At 38.3% G+C, this 18057-nt stretch overlaps 3 protein-coding genes across 3 annotated transcripts; 2 read left to right on the top strand and 1 right to left on the bottom strand.

The window, feature by feature from the left end:
* Positions 1-203: 203 nt before the first annotated feature.
* On the top strand, positions 204-2712 carry LOC101304531 (gibberellin receptor GID1B-like). The gene is made up of 2 exons (XM_004290656.1): positions 204-584; positions 1217-2712. The coding sequence occupies exons 1-2, from the start codon at positions 546-548 to the stop codon at positions 2210-2212; spliced, it is 1035 nt and encodes a 344-aa protein (XP_004290704.1). The 5' UTR covers positions 204-545; the 3' UTR covers positions 2213-2712.
* A 3067-nt stretch (positions 2713-5779) lies between these two features.
* On the bottom strand, positions 5780-9291 carry LOC101296260 (pentatricopeptide repeat-containing protein At2g30780-like). The gene is made up of 3 exons (XM_004292565.1): positions 8851-9291; positions 7310-8555; positions 5780-6217 (listed from the first exon to the last, which is right to left on the bottom strand). Exons 1-2 carry the CDS (start codon positions 9289-9291, stop codon positions 7431-7433), a joined length of 1566 nt encoding a protein of 521 aa, XP_004292613.1. The 3' UTR covers positions 5780-6217; positions 7310-7430.
* Positions 9292-10082: 791 nt separating this feature from the next.
* Positions 10083-14023, top strand: LOC101304242 (LEC14B protein-like). The gene is made up of 10 exons (XM_004290655.1): positions 10083-10241; positions 10434-10896; positions 11094-11213; positions 11581-11658; positions 11751-11927; positions 12095-12172; positions 12397-12578; positions 12920-13078; positions 13267-13327; positions 13493-14023. The coding sequence occupies exons 2-10, from the start codon at positions 10477-10479 to the stop codon at positions 13691-13693; spliced, it is 1476 nt and encodes a 491-aa protein (XP_004290703.1). The 5' UTR covers positions 10083-10241; positions 10434-10476; the 3' UTR covers positions 13694-14023.
* The last annotated feature ends 4034 nt before the right edge of the window (positions 14024-18057 follow it).

Genomic DNA, 18057 nt, shown 5'->3' with positions numbered 1-18057 from the left:
ACCCTTCCCCTTTTCCCCTTTACCTTTTACCCCCTTTTACTTCCGTTAACCTAACCTTTTTACTTTTCCTTTTAACTTATTTTTATTTTTTACTTTTTCTTCGTTGTTTCGTTTCTTAGTTTCTTTGTGTTGTTGTACTTCGTACTCTCTTTATTTATTTCTACTACGTATCTCTNNTCTCTCTCTCTAGCTGTCGTCTCTCNCTCTCTCTCTCTCTCTCTCTCTCTCTCTCTCTCTGATTTCAGAAAGAGAAGTTGTCCCTCCCCTTCTTCTTCTTCCCTGTTCAGTTAACCCAAAACGAGGAATCCAAAAAGAGGTACAAAACCCATTAACCAGAAGCAGAGGCAGAGTGAGAGATTAGTGACTAGTCCATTGGTTTTTTACCCTTTCCCCAACCAAACCCCATTAACCCCTTTTCCCCACGTATTATGACCTATAAAGAGGGTGTCCTGCTCTGGATCATAGTTCGCTTCTAAGCCTTCTCTTCTCTTCTCTTCTGTTGTGTTGGAGGAAGGAAAGAAAGAAAGAAACAAAGAGTGGTAGTCATGGCTGGTAGTAATGAAGTCAACCTCAATGAATCCAAGGTATATTACCGCCCTCGATCAGTTTTAGTTCTTCACTCTTGTTTGCTTTTCTGGAATGAATAGAATGATTTGCCTCATGGGATTATCCTAATTTTGTTCAATTTCTATTGGTTTTGTATTATGGGGTTTGTATCATATTGGGGATAAAGGCTGAGCTTGATTTCTTCTTCCCCTTTGGTTTGGGTGGAGGGGTTTGAATTCCTTTTCGTGCATTTCTATCAATCTCTTTTGATTAGCTTACTTTTGTGCCTAGAATATCATGGTAATATTCTTTGGTTAGTTGGGTTTTCATGCCTCTTTCTTTTTTCTTCCTTGTTCGCTCCAATTTTTTCTTGTTCAGGAAATTGTAAATTTGTGATAGGTTTGAGTTTGGTATGGAGTTTTGTAGATTTTCACTGAATTTTGAGGGGCATTGGATGCTAATTTAGGCCTTCTATCTTCTTTTTTGCTTTTTGTACTAAGTTTGTGTCTAATTCATGCTGGCCTTGTTTTGGGGTTTACACTCGTAAGCTCTTTTCTGTATGTTTGTGTTTTTCTATATGCATATGAGAATATAACCAATCTAAGTTGCTCATACCCTTTCAAAAGAAGTAGTACCTTCTAACCCATCTAGTCTGTTTTCATTTTCCCAGAGAGTTGTTCCACTCAATACATGGGTGCTCATCTCCAATTTCAAACTGGCCTACAATCTCCTCCGCCGCTCCGACGGAACATTCAACCGTGAGCTGGCGGAGTTCCTTGACCGCAAAGTCCCTGCAAACACCGTCCCAGTTGACGGTGTCTTCTCCTTTGATCATGTTGACAGAAGCACCGGCCTCCTCAACCGGGTTTACCAAATGGCCCCTGCAAACAATGCTCAATGGGGCTTTGTGAATCTTGAGAAACCCTTGAGCACCACTGAGATTGTGCCTGTCATAATTTTCTTCCATGGTGGGAGCTTCACTCACTCCTCGGCCAACAGTGCTATCTACGACACCTTTTGCCGCCGCCTTGTTAACACCTGCAAGGCTGCTGTGGTGTCTGTGGACTACCGCCGCTCACCTGAACACCGGTATCCTTGTGCTTATGATGACGGCTGGTCAGCTCTCAAGTGGGTTAAGTCGAGAACATGGCTGCAGAGTGGGAAGGACTCTAAGGTCTATGTGTACTTGGCTGGAGATAGTTCTGGTGGCAACATTGCACACCATGTTGCTGTGAAGGCAGCTGAAGCTGAAGTAGAGGTTTTGGGGAACATCCTTCTTCATCCAATGTTTGCTGGCCAAATGAGGACTGCATCTGAGGTTAAACTAGATGGGAAGTACTTTGTATCGATTCAAGACCGTGATTGGTACTGGCGAGCATTTCTACCTGAAGGAGAAGATAGAGACCACCCTGCGTGCAACATATTTGGCCCCAGAGGTAAGGGGATTCAAGGGCTCAAGTTCCCCAAAAGTCTTGTTGTTGTGGCTGGTTTGGACCTTATGCAAGATTGGCAATTGGCTTATGTTGAAGGGCTGAGGAATTCAGGGCAGGATGTGAAGCTCCTTTTCCTTGAGGAGGCGACAATTGGGTTCTACTTCCTGCCTAACAATAAGCATTTCTATTGTCTAATGGAGGAGATGAGCAACTTCGTCAAACCCGACTGTTAATAGCTTCTACTCTCCACCTTAACCTTACCAGCCATACATGGCTAAAGCTTGACTTTTTACCCTGGTGTTTCCCCATCTTTTGCAGTGATCATCATCAGTGTGTAGTTGTAAGATTATCCTATCTAGTATTACTACTTACCATTTACTCTTTGGTAATTTAAGAGTTCTGGGGATGGTTCATTGTCCGTGTCTCCATGTCCTCGGAGTTGCAGTTGCGTATATGCATCGCTTGAGACGACAATCTTCGGCAGCAGCTCAGGAGCATCAGAACTCGTTTATGCTATTTCCGGGGAAGATCCACCATTGATAAAAGCTTATCCTGGAGGGTAATGCTTGGTGGTTTGTTGATCATCAAATCTGTTTAGTAAATGGATTTTCTTGTACTAATTTCGGAACTGGAAGATCACATCTTCTACTTGTTATGAACATAAGTGGTTATACTACTCCGTGTACTGCTAGTAGTAGGGCTTAAGTTAATCAATATAAAGTTTTTGTTTGCTAAATCTTCCATCTCTTTCAGTTTCATTGCTCCTTTTTGCTCATGAAATCTCCAGCTACTTCCTGTGACTGAAACTAAATCTTCACAATGTCTCATTTTTTGAGGAAACTGCTAGTCCATATCCATGGCTCTCTTCTTTAACCAAATGAGTAATGCTTTTCTCCTCATTTGTCTCTTTGCTTCTTTATACGTGACACTATCAGAGATTACATGCGTGATTTGGGTGCCTATCTATTCCATGACTTTATGCATTGTGTTTTTTCCCTGTGAGAAATTCTTGTAAATCAAACAGTGATAGATTTTGTTAGATCTTAAAGTAGATTTCCTTATCATACTAAAAGACTACTACTACTACTACTACTATTCCTGTCTGCGTAAAAGAATCAACATCAAAAATGGTATTTGCAGGAACATTTCTAAGCGTGGGAAAATTAAGAACAAAAGTGACACAATATGTTCTTTGCTTTTTTTTCTTTTTCTTTTTCCCTTTGCTCTTTTTTAGGGATTTAGACCTCATTTGGGTTTTTATAATTATTGGAACTACAAGACCTCTCATGGGATATGGCGGACCATCCCAATATCTCTCTCTCTTTCTTGCCCAAAAAAACACCAAAAACAAAACAAGAGCCATCAGAAAGGACATGGAAATTAAGTGGAGCAAAAATGATTGGACAAAAAGAGGGAGTTCTAATCATGGATTTCACCATCTTTCTCCATCTGTTTTGTTTCTGGCTTAATCCTTATCAATCTGCCTGATTGAATAGTGTCACTATTCTTCCAAGGGAGGAAGGGGGAGGGGATTTGGTTATGTGGAATATGGTTAATGTGGAATTTGGGATTTAGTAGCAAATCCAAGAAATGGGTGTTTGTTTTTTCATGGCGGAGGAGATTCATCTGGTTGGTAGTGGTTGGGAATTTTGGAAGTATTATTCCAAAAAGGGACCACATTTTTTGGAAACACCATGGAGAAAATTACAAATGAAACAAGTAAATTTTATAAAATTTTTGGGATTGCTTTTTAGTGCTTAATGGCCACTAAATGGCAAGAACAGCTATGCTTTGGACAAAGACATGGAACCTTGTCTTTATTTGACTTTTCTGGGATTAGAATTTAGTAGCAGGACTAAAGGTCTATGCTTTTGCTTAGGTTGCATCTGCCTCCTTACCAATATGTTTACTTTGGTATTCAATTTCATTCCAACTTTTATCTTTAGGGTTACCAAAGCTCAATCATATCAGTTGTGACTGTCATGAGCGTTTCAAAGTTAATGAGTAAATTTACAGCCGCTGAAATATTATATAAACTCGATATACAACTTATATAGTAAAGTAATATCTGTATTCCAATGAAAACAGATTAATGTGATTCAAAATCAAGATCAAAATCTAATATTAATCAAAAATGAGGAATTTCCAATTTCTTTGGACTCTTTCTACCGTTTGAATTATCTAGTGGAATTTGTAATTTTCACAGGAAAATAATTGTGGAATTTAGGAGCTTAAATTCCCGACTTGAATTCCTCACAAAATAGACGTCATTTGTCAATTCCCTCAACTGAGGTTAGTCTAAATACTGATTCTTGTCATTTTAAAATTTTACATCATATCATGAAATCCAAACAATGGAATTTAAATTCATGAAATTTTAATTCTCATGACTTTAAAATTTATATGGAAATTAGAATTATTTCATCTAAACACAACGTAAAAAAATTAACTTAATAAAAACGAGCGAATTAGAAGCAGGTGTAAACCATGAAAACAGAAACGGGCGAGAGAACAATAGCAAAGTCATAGGTCACTCGTCCGTCATCATCTTTAATTTTGTTTATCTTAATGATAAAACCAAACGATTAGCTCCAAAGCGTGGTTGTTCTTATTGTCCAAGAGCTTTCTTGCTCGGATTGGCACGGTTTTTTGGTGTCTTATTATGGAGCTGTCTCTTGTAACTCGGCTGTTTATGTTTTGTAAGTTATTCCCATAAGGCGACACAACAAGTCCCTCTCAACAAGTTTGGTTTTTTTTCTTTAATGGAAGAGTTGAGAATTTGAGACAAAAACCCATAATTTGTTTGGTGTCACACTCACACCCTCTTTGCCTTTGGTGGGTCATTTTGATGCGATGCGTGTTCACATCTCATTCATGGCTTTGATAATTTGTTACCCTTCATCGTTTTCTCGTTTTGGTTTTCTTGCTTTTGGGTTCTTCTGCATTTTCTGTCATGATCAATTGGGTGAGTCTCTGGTTCTTAGCCACCAAGGAAGACGGAGAAGAAGGAGAAGAAGCAGAAGAACACATGTAGATCCTCGTTTTGTTCGAAAATTTCTGTTTAGAAGAGATACTCCACAAGGTGACATTGTTCTGATCTTTGCTCTGTCTACTTTGCAAACATGTATCACTCATCATTGGTCATGAAAATTCATGTGGATCGAGTTTTGTCCCAATTTCAGTTGATGCCAACCATTTGGATTTTGATACAACAGTGAGTGATATATTGGATTACTTCGCAAAATATCCTAACTCTATCTTGTAGTAAAACTTTCGGTGTTACCAACTTACCATCACACCCTCAATGCGATGTTACCAACTTAGTCCATGATTACATACTGAAAATATTTAACCATTTTACTTTGACATAAAAGGTTGGTTTCGCTGTCTAAATAAAAGAAGAGGAGAAACTTGGTTTTCACAATACGTAATTTGCGAGCTCATGGACTAGAACTTAAGAAGAATTGCTGATACATATTTGTTTTCTTCTTTCTAATATGAGGTACTCAGAGGAGTATATCACTGCAATGTAACAGATAGCATTTTACTGAATGACGAAGATTACACACGTAAAGTGAAAAGAGAGAGAGAGAGAGAGAGAAGAAGCTAGAGACTGCATAGCAGAATAACCATGAACTATCTAAACACACAAAAGAACAGGAAAAGATGGTGCGACCAAATGAGACACCACAAGAAAGGGGATATTTAGAATCTAAAATTAACAGCCAATAATGTCAAACAATCATCCCTCCAACAATATTTCTTGCTGTTTCGGCCAGGTAAACAGCAGAAGAATATATGAAGAATGGGAACTACTTATTTGTTCTTCAGTATTAATAGTTTAATACATATCTATCATCCAAACAGGTTAGTTTACAAAGCCATGCAGATTCAATTAAGCTGCAGCTGGATGAATCCTACTTGAAAGAACCATCATTAAATTGAATTGGCGGCAAAATTTTTGTTTTATACTATCAGAAAGTACATGCAAGAATCTGGAAAATACTTTAAGAATATTACCTTGGTCTTGTTTCAGATGTTCTTTGTGGCATCATCTACAGTCCCTCAGATATGGCAAGGTCTATTCTTTGTCAATCTAATTTGCTAAAAGTTAGTAGATTCAATCACACATGCTCGGATTTTACGCTGGAACTCTTCGATGACTTGGTGGAACTTATTTGGATTTCTATAGCATTCAGCATTTTGACAGCCATGGTCCATCGAATAGTGTACAGATTCTGAAAACCAATGTAGTCAATCAATTGCGTGTGTATAGGGGAGTAATTGCATACAGACCGATGACAGAAAATTGAAATAAAAGTGTCAAACGAAACCATGTGATTCAACTGCACATTAAACTAACAAAAATGAAGATAAAGTATCACTTCATTAAGTTTGGCTTAAAAATTATCGAAGACTGAAAACATTATTTTTATCTACGACACTACCTTATGGAGGTAAATCATGCAATTATCATATATTCATATGGTAATCAAGGAAGTTGAGATGCCTTCCCATATCAGCGATACCCAAAAACTTGCTTAAACTAACCTAGTGGCTCTTTATATCTCACATGATATGGTTCCATTGGAACTGTTCAAGGTAATTTTCTACACTCGCGCACTTTGTTCCAACCAACAGAACCAACAATATCAACCATCAGCCCACCTTAAGAAATTCCCAGTTGGAAAGCATACCACATGAGATAGAATACACATTCAAATTTGATTCTACTTAATTGACAAGGTCAAGATAACATATAAATAGACAGTAGGTTTACTAGGTTAAATAGATCAAAATATGTTTCAGCCATCATATTTGATCTAACAGAACACAGCAATTACACATTTTTATGGAACTTGTTTTAGGGGAACAGTTTACTTAGAGTTGGTTCTCAAAAAATTTGTAGTTAAACACATATACATATGAGATGCATCTCAACGGTCCTTATTTTGATCTAATGATTAATGGCCACACTTAATAACCTCCTTTCAAGGGCCATAGAAAAGACCATTTTTTGCATATATGAAGGAATTCTGTCCGACAGAGAAGACACTGTCCAATTGATTAATTGTTTATAATGAATCCAGGGTAGCATGCAGTCAATTAGATGGGATTAACAAGGTTCTCGGCCTCCTGTCATTATGGAGAACTGAAATACAGAAAGAAAGAGGCCACTAATAACAAAAATAGCAATATGATTTTAATTGCTCAAATTAATAGGCAATGGTAGTGCCTGACATCATGAATTGATCCGCAATAATGCTAACGAGAATTCAGGCTGCTGACCACATAGTAATATGAAAGACATTGTGAGGTGAGACATGTACCTGAGAAACACGTTGAACCCCTGTTGCGTATTAGAGACGTGATATATCTCTCGGAGATATTGGCTTAAAGCCTTATGCAATTTCTAGTATCCAATATGTTCTACCAAAGTGACAAAAAGAATCATGATGGCATTACCTCCAATGGAACTTCATAACCATGCTTCCACATTAACCCTAATACTTTCGCAACCTTATTTCTTTCACCACAGCTAGAATAGGCCTGATACAATATCCAAAATGTTTTCTTAGTGCAGCCAAAGTTAAAACACGCCATTTCACCAAGGACATTCTCCATTTCTTCTAAGCGCTGTTCTGATGCATACATGACCATCTTACAGTGATATAGGGACCGGCAAATTCTCCACCTAGCACCTTCTGCACGCTTCACAAAATGTGCTAGTCTGTCCACCTCTTTGCATCTGAAATAACTGGCAACTATAGATCGCATCAAACGGGTAGTATGTATGGAGGTTTTTCGCTCAAATGCTTCATTTATTGACCTCTCCATTGCTTCAAAACAATCCTCCTGAGCATAAAGCTTAATCAGCAATACATGCAACCAAGGTCTGTATTGATCTTCTGGAATAAGGTTCATTAGTGTGTGTATTTTTTGCACTCTGTCTTTAACAGAGCTCCTGCAATATGCACATATCATAGCCCTTATCAAAGGGATTTCCTCGTCATTTGCATGATGTCTTACCAACTCATACATCTCCTCCATCTTTTTCAAATTACCTGAATGAGCATATCCTCGAAGCATTAGCAAGTAGGTGCTAATAGCAGGACTAACAGGGCCTGCCTTCATCTTTTGAAAAGTACGTTCCATTCTATCCCACATCCAAGCAGTAATGTACCCAGCAATTAAATTATTGTATGTGTATACACTAGGGGAGAGATCTAATTCCTTTAACTCCCGAACAGTTGCCTCCATATGATCAACCAGCATCAATCGACCAAACACAGAAATGAGAATGTTGTATGTCACAATGGTAGGTCTGCAATCCCGTTCCCTCTTGAGGTCCCGAAACAAATACTGACATTTAGCAGTATGGCCTTTGAGCACATAAGCCATCATCAATGCATTATAAATATAGGTTGTCTTGAGTCGCTTGTTAATAGCTTCATCAAATAACTCGAGGGCAAGTTGAACATTCTTGATTTTACCTGCCGCTGTAATAGCCTTAGTATATTCCGCTGCTGTCATAGGATTGCTACCATCCGCCTGGTTTCTCCTCCAATTAAAAACCTACAACACATGTAACAAAGAACAGAAAACAAGAGATTAAAAATCCAACATAACTAGGGACACTCTTTGATATTGACATAGATTCAAAACGGTAAAAATTACTCATTTTGATTTTCTAATCAACCCAAGCCAGAAACTTCTGATGAAATTAGTATACTACAAAATCCAATACCGTGCTTAGGAACTATCTGTGAGCAGCAAATGAAAATGTTCCGAGCTATCCTAGTACACCTCAAACCCACAAGATTCAAACTTTACATATAAATCATCAGAACTAAGATTGGGGAAGTAGTACCTCCAGGGCCAAATGAGGCCACCTACCCAACTGATGCATAAGCTCCACAATAACATTCACATCCCTAAAACCATGGCTCCATAAAACCTGAGAGCCCTCGTCCTCCAAAACCCTAGCAATCTTCTCCGAACGGCCGGCGGTCTGAACCAGCTCCTCCGCGAGTTGATTGAGCTTGCGGCCTAGATCCTCGCGGGCTCTGATCTCTTGAAGGGTGGGGCGGTCGACGAAGATATCAATGACGGAGGAGAAGGGGTAGGGCGGCGGCGGAGGAGGAGGAGGAGGAGGGTTCTGGGCATTGTTGACGACGTCGCGAGTGAATCGGAAATTGGGGGAGTTGGTGAGAGTGTAGGAGTATGGGGTTGTTGGGGTTTTGGGTTTTGCGGAGAAGCGGCTCAAGACCTCCAATTGGGCCCCGTCGGAGAGCCTCCATATTCGTTTCATTGCTCGGCGGCGACCACCGGTTTGTGCATCTCTTCTATCTCTTGGGGGTTTTACGGAGGGTTTTGCTCTGTTTGGTCACTTGCTGACTGCTCATACAAAAGAGCAATAAGGTTTTTACTTCAGGGTAAAAGTAACTGCGGTAAAAAAAATGTAATGTTAGTAGGTTCTTTTGGTTTTTCACTTTTCTGATCGAAACTTTTTGTTCATATGTGATGTTGAAGAAAGATGAGTTGTGGTTGGGGCGATGCAACTCGAATAGCTGATTTTTCTTGAGAACCGTTGTAATGCCCTATATTAATGCATGAAATAATTCTAAAACGTATGAACAATTTTTATTTGTGAGGTAAATTTTAAAATTGTTTGTACAGTATAATCTTAAGATTACATTTTTTAGTCTTTTCAGTTTATTTTGATACGTTAATAAGTCGAATTTAATTTTTTTTAAAAAATCGTAAACAAGTAAACTTATCAAATTTGTCACATCACTCATTCAGTATGTATCTCGTTATCAAAGGTGTCACCACGATTATGCCATCTTGTAAAACTCCAGTACATGATGAGTTTGATCCTAGAAGTGATCTTAGGGTAACAAAGTTTTCTCACAAAAATTCATCCCCGACCCGACAAAAAAAAAAAAAAAAAACCAAACAAGACCTGCGGCTAAGCGAGGCCACGTGTAGCGATTTGGTGAGCTGAGGAGAGTGAGCGAGCCTCAGCCTGCAGTAACCGTCACCGAAGCAAAAGCTGCATTCTTTATACGAAAATACAAAACGGGTAACCCAATTACGTAGATTAAACTCCACCACACCAACCACTTCCTTAACTCTTCTCACAGTAACACTTTCATCAATCCAATTCAATCCTCTGCTTCATCACTAACCAATTACACAACACAATCCCTTTGTTATCTTTACGTACTCTCAAAACTCGAAGAACACCTCCAATCCAAGGTCAGTGTCTTCTTCTTCTACTTTTGTTGTTTCCCTCCGTTGAATTTCAGCTATTGTTTCGATCTAACTGCTGATTGTTCTATGAAAATGATTTGGTTTGGTTGAGGAATGAGGATAAGAGTGTATCTAACTTCCAAGGTTGTTGGAAACAGTTGTTCTTGTAAGTTAAAGATGTGTGTCCTTTATGTGTAGGATTGACATGTTTGGCATATTGGCTTTGAGTAATTGAGTTCAGATGCTTGTTACTTCAATTGATGATTTCGATGAGATGGGGTATTCACTGAGTAGATTGACTGTAGAGTCTGACTATTTTGATGATGGGAGTACCAATAACGGAACTAGTGAAGGACCCGACAAAGCTTTTGAGAGTTTAGAGCATGAAGTAGCTCAGCTCACAAAGCTGAGATCAGCACCCAATGAGAGATTGAGACAAGTCGGACCGGGGAGGCGGGGCAGGACTGTTTCGACGGTGAAGATGCTGGAAGGGAGAGAGGGTAATTATTCAGGAAGGGGGAGATTCTCCTCTGCTGATTGTTGTCATGTTTCAGGGAGATACTTGCCGCTGAATGGTCCTTGGCTTATTGACCTATTGCCTTGCCGAGCATATGTCTCGCAGTTTTCAGCAGATGGATCTCTTTTTATTGCTGGGTTTCAGGTAATTTTGATTCTCAGTGTTCATTTGGTTGCTGATGATACTATGCAAAAGAACAAAGTAATAAATATGGTTATTTTTTTTTTTTCAAAGTTATGATTCGGAGAGGTGTGATCTTGAACTTATGATCTATATCAAATGCATTGATTGTTAGTGATTCTGCTGTAGGCTTGACTTTGAGTTGTTCTTATGAATTGCAGGGTAGCCACATTAAAATATACAATGTGGATAAAGGGTGGAAAGTGCAGAAGGACATTCATGCCAAAAATCTGCGATGGACAGTGACTGATACATCTCTTTCCCCGGATCAACGCCATCTTGTGAGGCCCTGTATACTATTATCTTTGTTAAATGTTAAAAGCTGCCTTCGCCCTTCTGTTTTTGAACCTTCTGTTATGACTTCCTAGAAACTGGATTCAGTCAATTTTTGTGGCCTCTTTAGTGTTTAACTTCGATTTGGATGCAGCCTTTCTACTTAATACGTACACTTTGAGATATGACTATGCATCAATGGTGGATATACAAGAAAATTAAGGATGCAAGTATACCAAACTACTGGATAAATATAACAAGTACTAAATGGACAGTATCAATGAAGAATCTTCACTAGGATCAGAGACTATAGATCAATGTCTCTTAGCAATATTATGATTCTACCTGTAATCAATTTGTACTATGCTATTTCAGGTCTATGCAAGCATGTCACCCATTGTTCATATAGTTAATCTGGGATCTGCAGAAACAGAATCTCGTGCTAATATAACGGTATGAACCACAAGTGCCATGCACCTAATATCTACTATCGACCATTCACCATTTTCTTCAATGCTGATATCTCAGAATGATTTCTTATGCAGGAAATTCATGAGGGTTTGGATTTTACATCTAGTGATGATCGAGGATACTCCTTCGGTATTTTCTCCATAAAATTTTCAACAGATGGACGTGAAATTGTTGCTGGAAGTAGTGATGATTCCATATATGTTTATGATCTTGAAACTAATAAGCTCTCCCTTCGAATTTTGGCTCACACGGTATAAGCATTGCTTAACTGAACATGTCTATGTTTCCTTTTCTTATCATTTTTTGGTTATTTACTTATTTTAGTTACATCCACAGTGGAAACAGGGGATTGGTACCTCAGCTCCTTGAATGACCCTTAATTAGCATACTGGTCACTAATTTGATATTTATTGTGCAGTCTGATGTGAACACTGTTTGTTTTGCCGATGAAAGTGGCCATCTTATTTATTCTGGGAGTGATGATACTCTCTGTAAGGTAAATTACCATCATATCACTTACAATTTTGCATTTCTCTAATTGATTTGTCTTTGCATCAGTAAATGTTTTGACAGCATTGTGTTTCATAAAAGTCATCTTTCATAACTTGTCAGACTGCATCTTTCTCAAAGTTGTAGGAATAACGAAATTGTTGGGGAAGTTTTCGTTACTTGATTGACGTGATATACAAGCCACAACTCATTTAGTATACTTTTGTCTAGGTGTGGGATAGACGTTGCTTTCAAGCCAGCGGGAAGCCAGCAGGAGTTTTGACAGGGCACCTAGAAGGTATTACATGCATTGACAGCAAAGGAGACGGACGTTACTTCATTTCAAATAGCAAAGATCAGAGCATAAAACTTTGGGATATCAGGAAAATGTGCTCTAGTGCTACTGCTGCGCGGTATGTTCTGGCTGGCTTGTCATGGCTCTCTTGGAATCTTATATCAGTTATATGCACAGGCATTTCTTATATGTGTCTGCTAGTTATCCGCGGTCATGAAATGTTGTCTATATTGTTTTGCACTGTATGTATGTTACTTGTTCGGTTGTTCCAAGCATTATTGTTTTTTTACTTCTAATTTCAAGATCAGCATGGTCGTCGAAGGGCTGAGTTAAATATATTGTGAACGTCTGGTCTTCTGGCTCTGCATCAAACAATGAATGTTTGCCTTGAAATTTTGAATTTTTTGTTCTAAATGTATTACTGTGACATGAAAATTACCGTCCTTCAATTTATGCCAGCAACCCAGGGCCTAGATATCATGAATGGGATTACAGATGGATGGACTACCCGCCTCAGGCAAAAGATATGAAACATCCATCTGATGTATCGGTGTCTACTTATAAAGGTCATTCGGTCTTGCGTACACTTATTCGCTCCTACTTCTCCCCAGCGTATAGGTATGTACTACCTCTCTGTCTTTTTGTTCATATGTCTCTAGATGTCAATTGTTTCCTGATGCCACACAACATCTATTATTTTTTTTTTCTTCAAGTCTGCTTGGTTTCTGGTTGCAAGCTAACATCTTTCTGCAGTCAATTTTTTCTTTAATGCTATTAAAAATATTGCATATCCTTTAACTTTGCAGCAGTGGTCAGAAGTACATCTACACTGGATCTCACAATTCATGCGTTTATATATATGATTTGGTATGTGATGCATGAATTTTAGTTTCTGCATCTGATTCCAGACTAATTATGGGATTGATTTGAAGCTATGTGCCAAGTCTCTGTGGCTTCAGGCTTGTTGCAATCTCAACTTCTTGCTCTGTCCTTTAATCAACGGTAATTTGGTTACTTGTTTGTAAATTGTAGGTGAGTGGAAAAGAAGTTGGAAAACTGGAGCATCATAAATCAGCTGTAAGAGATTGTAGTTGGCACCCATATTACCCTATGCTTGTCAGCTCTTCCTGGGATGGGGAGGTTGTTAGATGGGAATTCACTGGAAATGGAGACACACCACCACCTTTCACCAGAAGGGGAGCCTGGAGGAGAGAATATTCACCATTCTATTGAAAACATCAGTTATAAGTCCAGCAACGAATATTTTGTTCAGGTAAACTAGCGTGAAGCCAGAGACTTGGCATCATACACCCTCAAATGCTAGCTGTTGTTGTTGCTCTAAGCTTAGGATAGAAAAGTTGGGGTAATTAATCTTAATTTGGTTGTACATAAAAAACAAAATATGATTCTGCGTTTCAGGAAGAAACAAAGAGGTTTATGCTTGATATGAATGTTCATAGACTCAATAGTGTGCTGTTTATAGCAGCGTTTTTAACGTGTATTTGCGGATGTGTGTGAGTCATTTGGCATCACACATGAGTCATATCATAGTTTGTTTCGATCAGCATGTCTCTCTCGAATTGTCTTTTGTTTTAGTTTTTATGAAAAGATTTCACCAGAGAACTCACACATCCATGTTTTTCTTTTCTTGGTGTCAAATTTGTGTCTCAAAAAGATCCAAATAAGTCTTGAAACACATGTTATTCGTATAGTTTCAAGGGCTTCATCAGTGTTATTGTTGGGGAAAAAGTTAACCTGGAGATGCAGATACAGTTGTAAATAAGAATAACCAACAGTTCTCCAGTTGTAATTCTTCATCTGCTAGCTTGTGTTTATACAACTAGGAACTCATTCAGAATCAGAATGCCTTGGTTTCAATTAGTCAGTAGTTTGTATATCCTTTACTTACATTTGCAGTATCACAGAGGCAGGACAAATGTAGCAACAAAAATGAAAACACCCACCATCAGAGCGATTATATCCAGAATAAAGAAAAATTGTAAAGAATTCAATAGCGAGAGAATGGTGAATTAGAACAAGATGGGGATTAGATTATTACCTACTTCTATCATGCAGACGAACTACTTTCTGATGAGAATTCATGGATCATTTAGTTACCTTGTTTACTCGTTAAGAGTAGCCAATATGTATGTTTTCCTAACACTTTGTATCCAACTCAGCCATAATTTGACAAGAAAAAATGTACTGAAAACAGAAAAAGCTGCACAATAATAAGATGTAGTAGATACACTATGATCTACGATTCGCAGCACTATGATCCACGATTCCCCGTCCAACATATCTAGCAGTCATTACTAGTATTGAGAGTGGATACATTTTACCTACTCCGCAAAACATTATTCCTCGAACCACTAGTCAATGGATCTCAATGAATCTCCCACTTAACCAATCAATGATCTCAACTATATATGCGGATCTCCAACTTCGTATACAATTTACCTATCATGCAAAACATAATTCATTGAGGTACTTCTTATACATTTCCTCTCTGAAATTGTTCCTGGTAGTGATGAAATTGTTTCTAGTAGTGATGGTAGAAGAATCTTGGCAGTCAGCGGCTACAATAATAGATAGCAAGTGAAAGAAGAACTCAAGTACATGACCACTCTCCCAAAGGGGGATTACACAGGGAAATTTCCGCAGCTACAATGGCGCCGCTTGCCAGGTCTTTCCACGGCTAAATGGCCAAGACCAACTACCCAGCGCCATTGTCAGAGAAGACCTCTCCCTCGACGTCAACTTCAATGTCAACCTTATTTTCATCTTACTTGTGTTTTCGGATGTTTGAAGATCGATCGAGAACTTGAGAGTGTGTAGTGTAATCAGCAGACATCAACAGTCGATGTAATAATCTCCCTTCTTGCCTGTTGTTGTCGTCCTCTTCTCTGTTAATGTCCTGTTCTGAATTTGACAAAATAAAACATAAGTTTAGTTAACGGATTCTTAAAGCTATTCCAACACATTACAAAAGCAAACATAAACATCACACAATCAAACATAAATAAAAGCAATTCGAATGAACTTCTCATTGATAGCCTGCTAGTTACATATTAACATCACACAAATATTTTAGCACTGAATCCAAAACAGTCTCCCATTCCAAAACTCAAATGCACAGCAAAACATATCAGATTGAAATGAAGTTGAAATTCGGCATCCTTACCAGGATAATTCATTTCCCTAAACCTCTCATTTCTACAAGTGAGCTCAATACATGATGTCCCCCGTCGTATCATCATCCTCGTCAGTGGCGGTGCTGCTCATAGCTACAAATGCTTACCATCATAAGCGGTAAAAAACCAGATAATGTCATATCTTTGTCCTCCTTCTTGCTTAGGCCTTGATGGAGGTAATCCAAAATTATTTGATGATGCTCTTTCCGAGCATACTACATCCCTCGGTCTTTGTTGCTTCGTGTCACGAATAGCCGCTCTCAATGCATCATCAATCATCACCTTTGTTACTTTATCCCCTTTAAAGTAAGTATTGATGATGAAGTTACCCTCAGGCTTACTGATATGGGCAATAGCGTTTAACATCACCCCTTCCTTTGGCACGCCAAATATGTTAGATACATCGTCGACTGATATTATCCCTAGCCGCTCCCCAAACATGAAGCCTTTTTGTTCCACATTGTAGGCATTTACCATCTTTTTAATATCTTTGTCAACCTTTTTACAGTCTTTCTTCTTCAGCCCTCCATGATAAAAGATTTTCATGAAGTACCAGAAAGGTGAATGATTCATCAACATTGTCTTCGTGTGCTCATGTAGTTCATTGCGGTACTCCTCCATTGTGACATAAAATGGGTGTACACTTGCTCTATATTGTGTCTTTCTGTTTCTCTCTTCCTCCTCAATAGTTTCAGCCATTATAACCTGAGCAACTATTAATAAAACATGAGAGACAGGTTAAGGAATAGGAAGACTACTACAGATAGATACAAAAGCTACTACATAATACCACAAAAGCTACTGCCAATGAAGTAGAAAGCTACTCCCAAAGATTATAAAACTTACTACTACCAAGGATTTGAAATGCTACTACCAGAGATTTGAAAAGCTACTCCCAAAGATTATAAAACCTACTACTATCAAGGATCTGAAATGCTACTACAATCGCCACTAGAGTTACACTAGAGCCCTACATTTCTTAGCAAATCTAAATCCAGTACAGTTCAAATCGCCATTCAAACACTAATTTATGTAAACTAAGTCTAAAAGAGATCAGAAACTTACGTCACAGTAACATAAATGGATGAGGCCGAGTTTGCTGTGGCGAGTGAGGCGGTTGAGATTTCGCCAACGTCTTTGCTGAGAGGATGAGGGATGGTGGTTTCGTCCATGATCACTGTGATGGAGGGAGGCGGCGAGATCGATGGACAAAGAGAGAGAGAGTTGCTTTTTGGATGAGAGTGTAGGTGTGAATTAGGTTACGATGGCAGACACGTAATTAAGTTGAAAGATGATACCTAACATGGAAGGATATTTAGGCTAGACTTGGCTGGACTTATGTGAGTAAAAATATTTAGGTGGACCCAAGGATTAAAATCTCTGTGATATATCCGATATATCCCCTGATATCTTTTTTTTTTTTCGAATGACCGATATATCTAGAGGAGTAAATATCTTATCTTCCACCGTATCTCCGATATTTCTCCAATATCTTCAAATATCTCCGATATTTAGGATATTTACGATATATCTTCGATATATTAAAGAAACATCTTTAAAAAAAAATCACATACAGAAAAATCACGTTCAACAAATATTCGAGAGATGAGTAATTCCCTCGAAGTATATCTGAATGAATATGGACAATCTTCTACAGTGAGAGGATTGAACAATTTTTCATCTGAAGAAAATTACGATCATGCCTCCCAAAACCATGATCATGACTTTAGAAGTACTAGGTATGGAGCGCAAGAGGATATCATGTATGAGAGGAGGACTAGAGGTGCAAATGATGATCAAGATGTTGCTTCAGTTGCGGTAAGTTTTGAGTCTATTAGTTTAGGTAGTGGGACTAGAATCTCAAATGAATCTCAAGAAGACAACAATCAATATGGTTATAATGTTTATGGCTATAATCGATGCGCACAAGTCAGTGACCAGTCATCTAGTTGGATTTATCCTTACTATTCACTTATAGGGGAAACAGTCAGCTGCTCCAAAGAGATATATGATTATCACATTCAACATTACAATACGTACTATATGAGTATATGAGTCATATGTCTTGGTCTGATTATTGTACTTTTGTGGACCAGCGTGCGTCTTATCAACAACCTAGATTCTCATTCTAGATATAGATGAAGTTGATGTTTGTAATATTTATATGTAAATCGAATAATTTAAATATTTCACACAAAAAATTCTTCCTAAAATTCCGATATTTTTTCCCGGATATCCCTGATATATCCGAGATCTCATTTTTTCAAGAGTAAATGACACTTTAGTACTAATTTAAGCTTCTTTTTGCCCATTTAAATGTTTTTAAAAGAAATTTGTCCACTTTAATATAAGGTGTGTGAAATGTGCCTTATTGGACAAAACTTTTCTAATGGGCCCACTTTT

The sequence above is a fragment of the Fragaria vesca genome, linkage group LG2 (genome assembly GCF_000184155.1).
Source record: "Fragaria vesca subsp. vesca linkage group LG2, FraVesHawaii_1.0, whole genome shotgun sequence".
NCBI classification, from domain to species: Eukaryota; Viridiplantae; Streptophyta; class Magnoliopsida; order Rosales; family Rosaceae; genus Fragaria; species Fragaria vesca.
The sequence above is the reverse complement of the archived record's forward strand: the minus strand, read 5'-3'. Positions and strand labels throughout refer to the sequence as shown.

Excerpts from the sequence above, each read along its gene's own strand:
- LOC101304531 (XM_004290656.1), top strand. The coding sequence starts at position 546 with ATGGCTGGTAGTAATGAAGTCAACCTCAATGAATCCAAG. Across the intron at positions 585-1,216 it reads TCAACCTCAATGAATCCAAG|AGAGTTGTTCCACTCAATAC; the intron begins GTATATTACCGC and ends TCATTTTCCCAG.
- LOC101296260 (XM_004292565.1), bottom strand. The coding sequence starts at position 9,291 with ATGAAACGAATATGGAGGCTCTCCGACGGGGCCCAATTGGAGGTCTTG. Across the intron at positions 8,556-8,850 it reads GGCCTCATTTGGCCCTGGAG|GTTTTTAATTGGAGGAGAAA; the intron begins GTACTACTTCCC and ends CATGTGTTGTAG.
- LOC101304242 (XM_004290655.1), top strand. The coding sequence starts at position 10,477 with ATGCTTGTTACTTCAATTGATGATTTCGATGAGATGGGGTATTCACTG. Across the intron at positions 11,214-11,580 it reads CCCCGGATCAACGCCATCTT|GTCTATGCAAGCATGTCACC; the intron begins GTGAGGCCCTGT and ends ATGCTATTTCAG. Across the intron at positions 12,173-12,396 it reads GTGATGATACTCTCTGTAAG|GTGTGGGATAGACGTTGCTT; the intron begins GTAAATTACCAT and ends ACTTTTGTCTAG.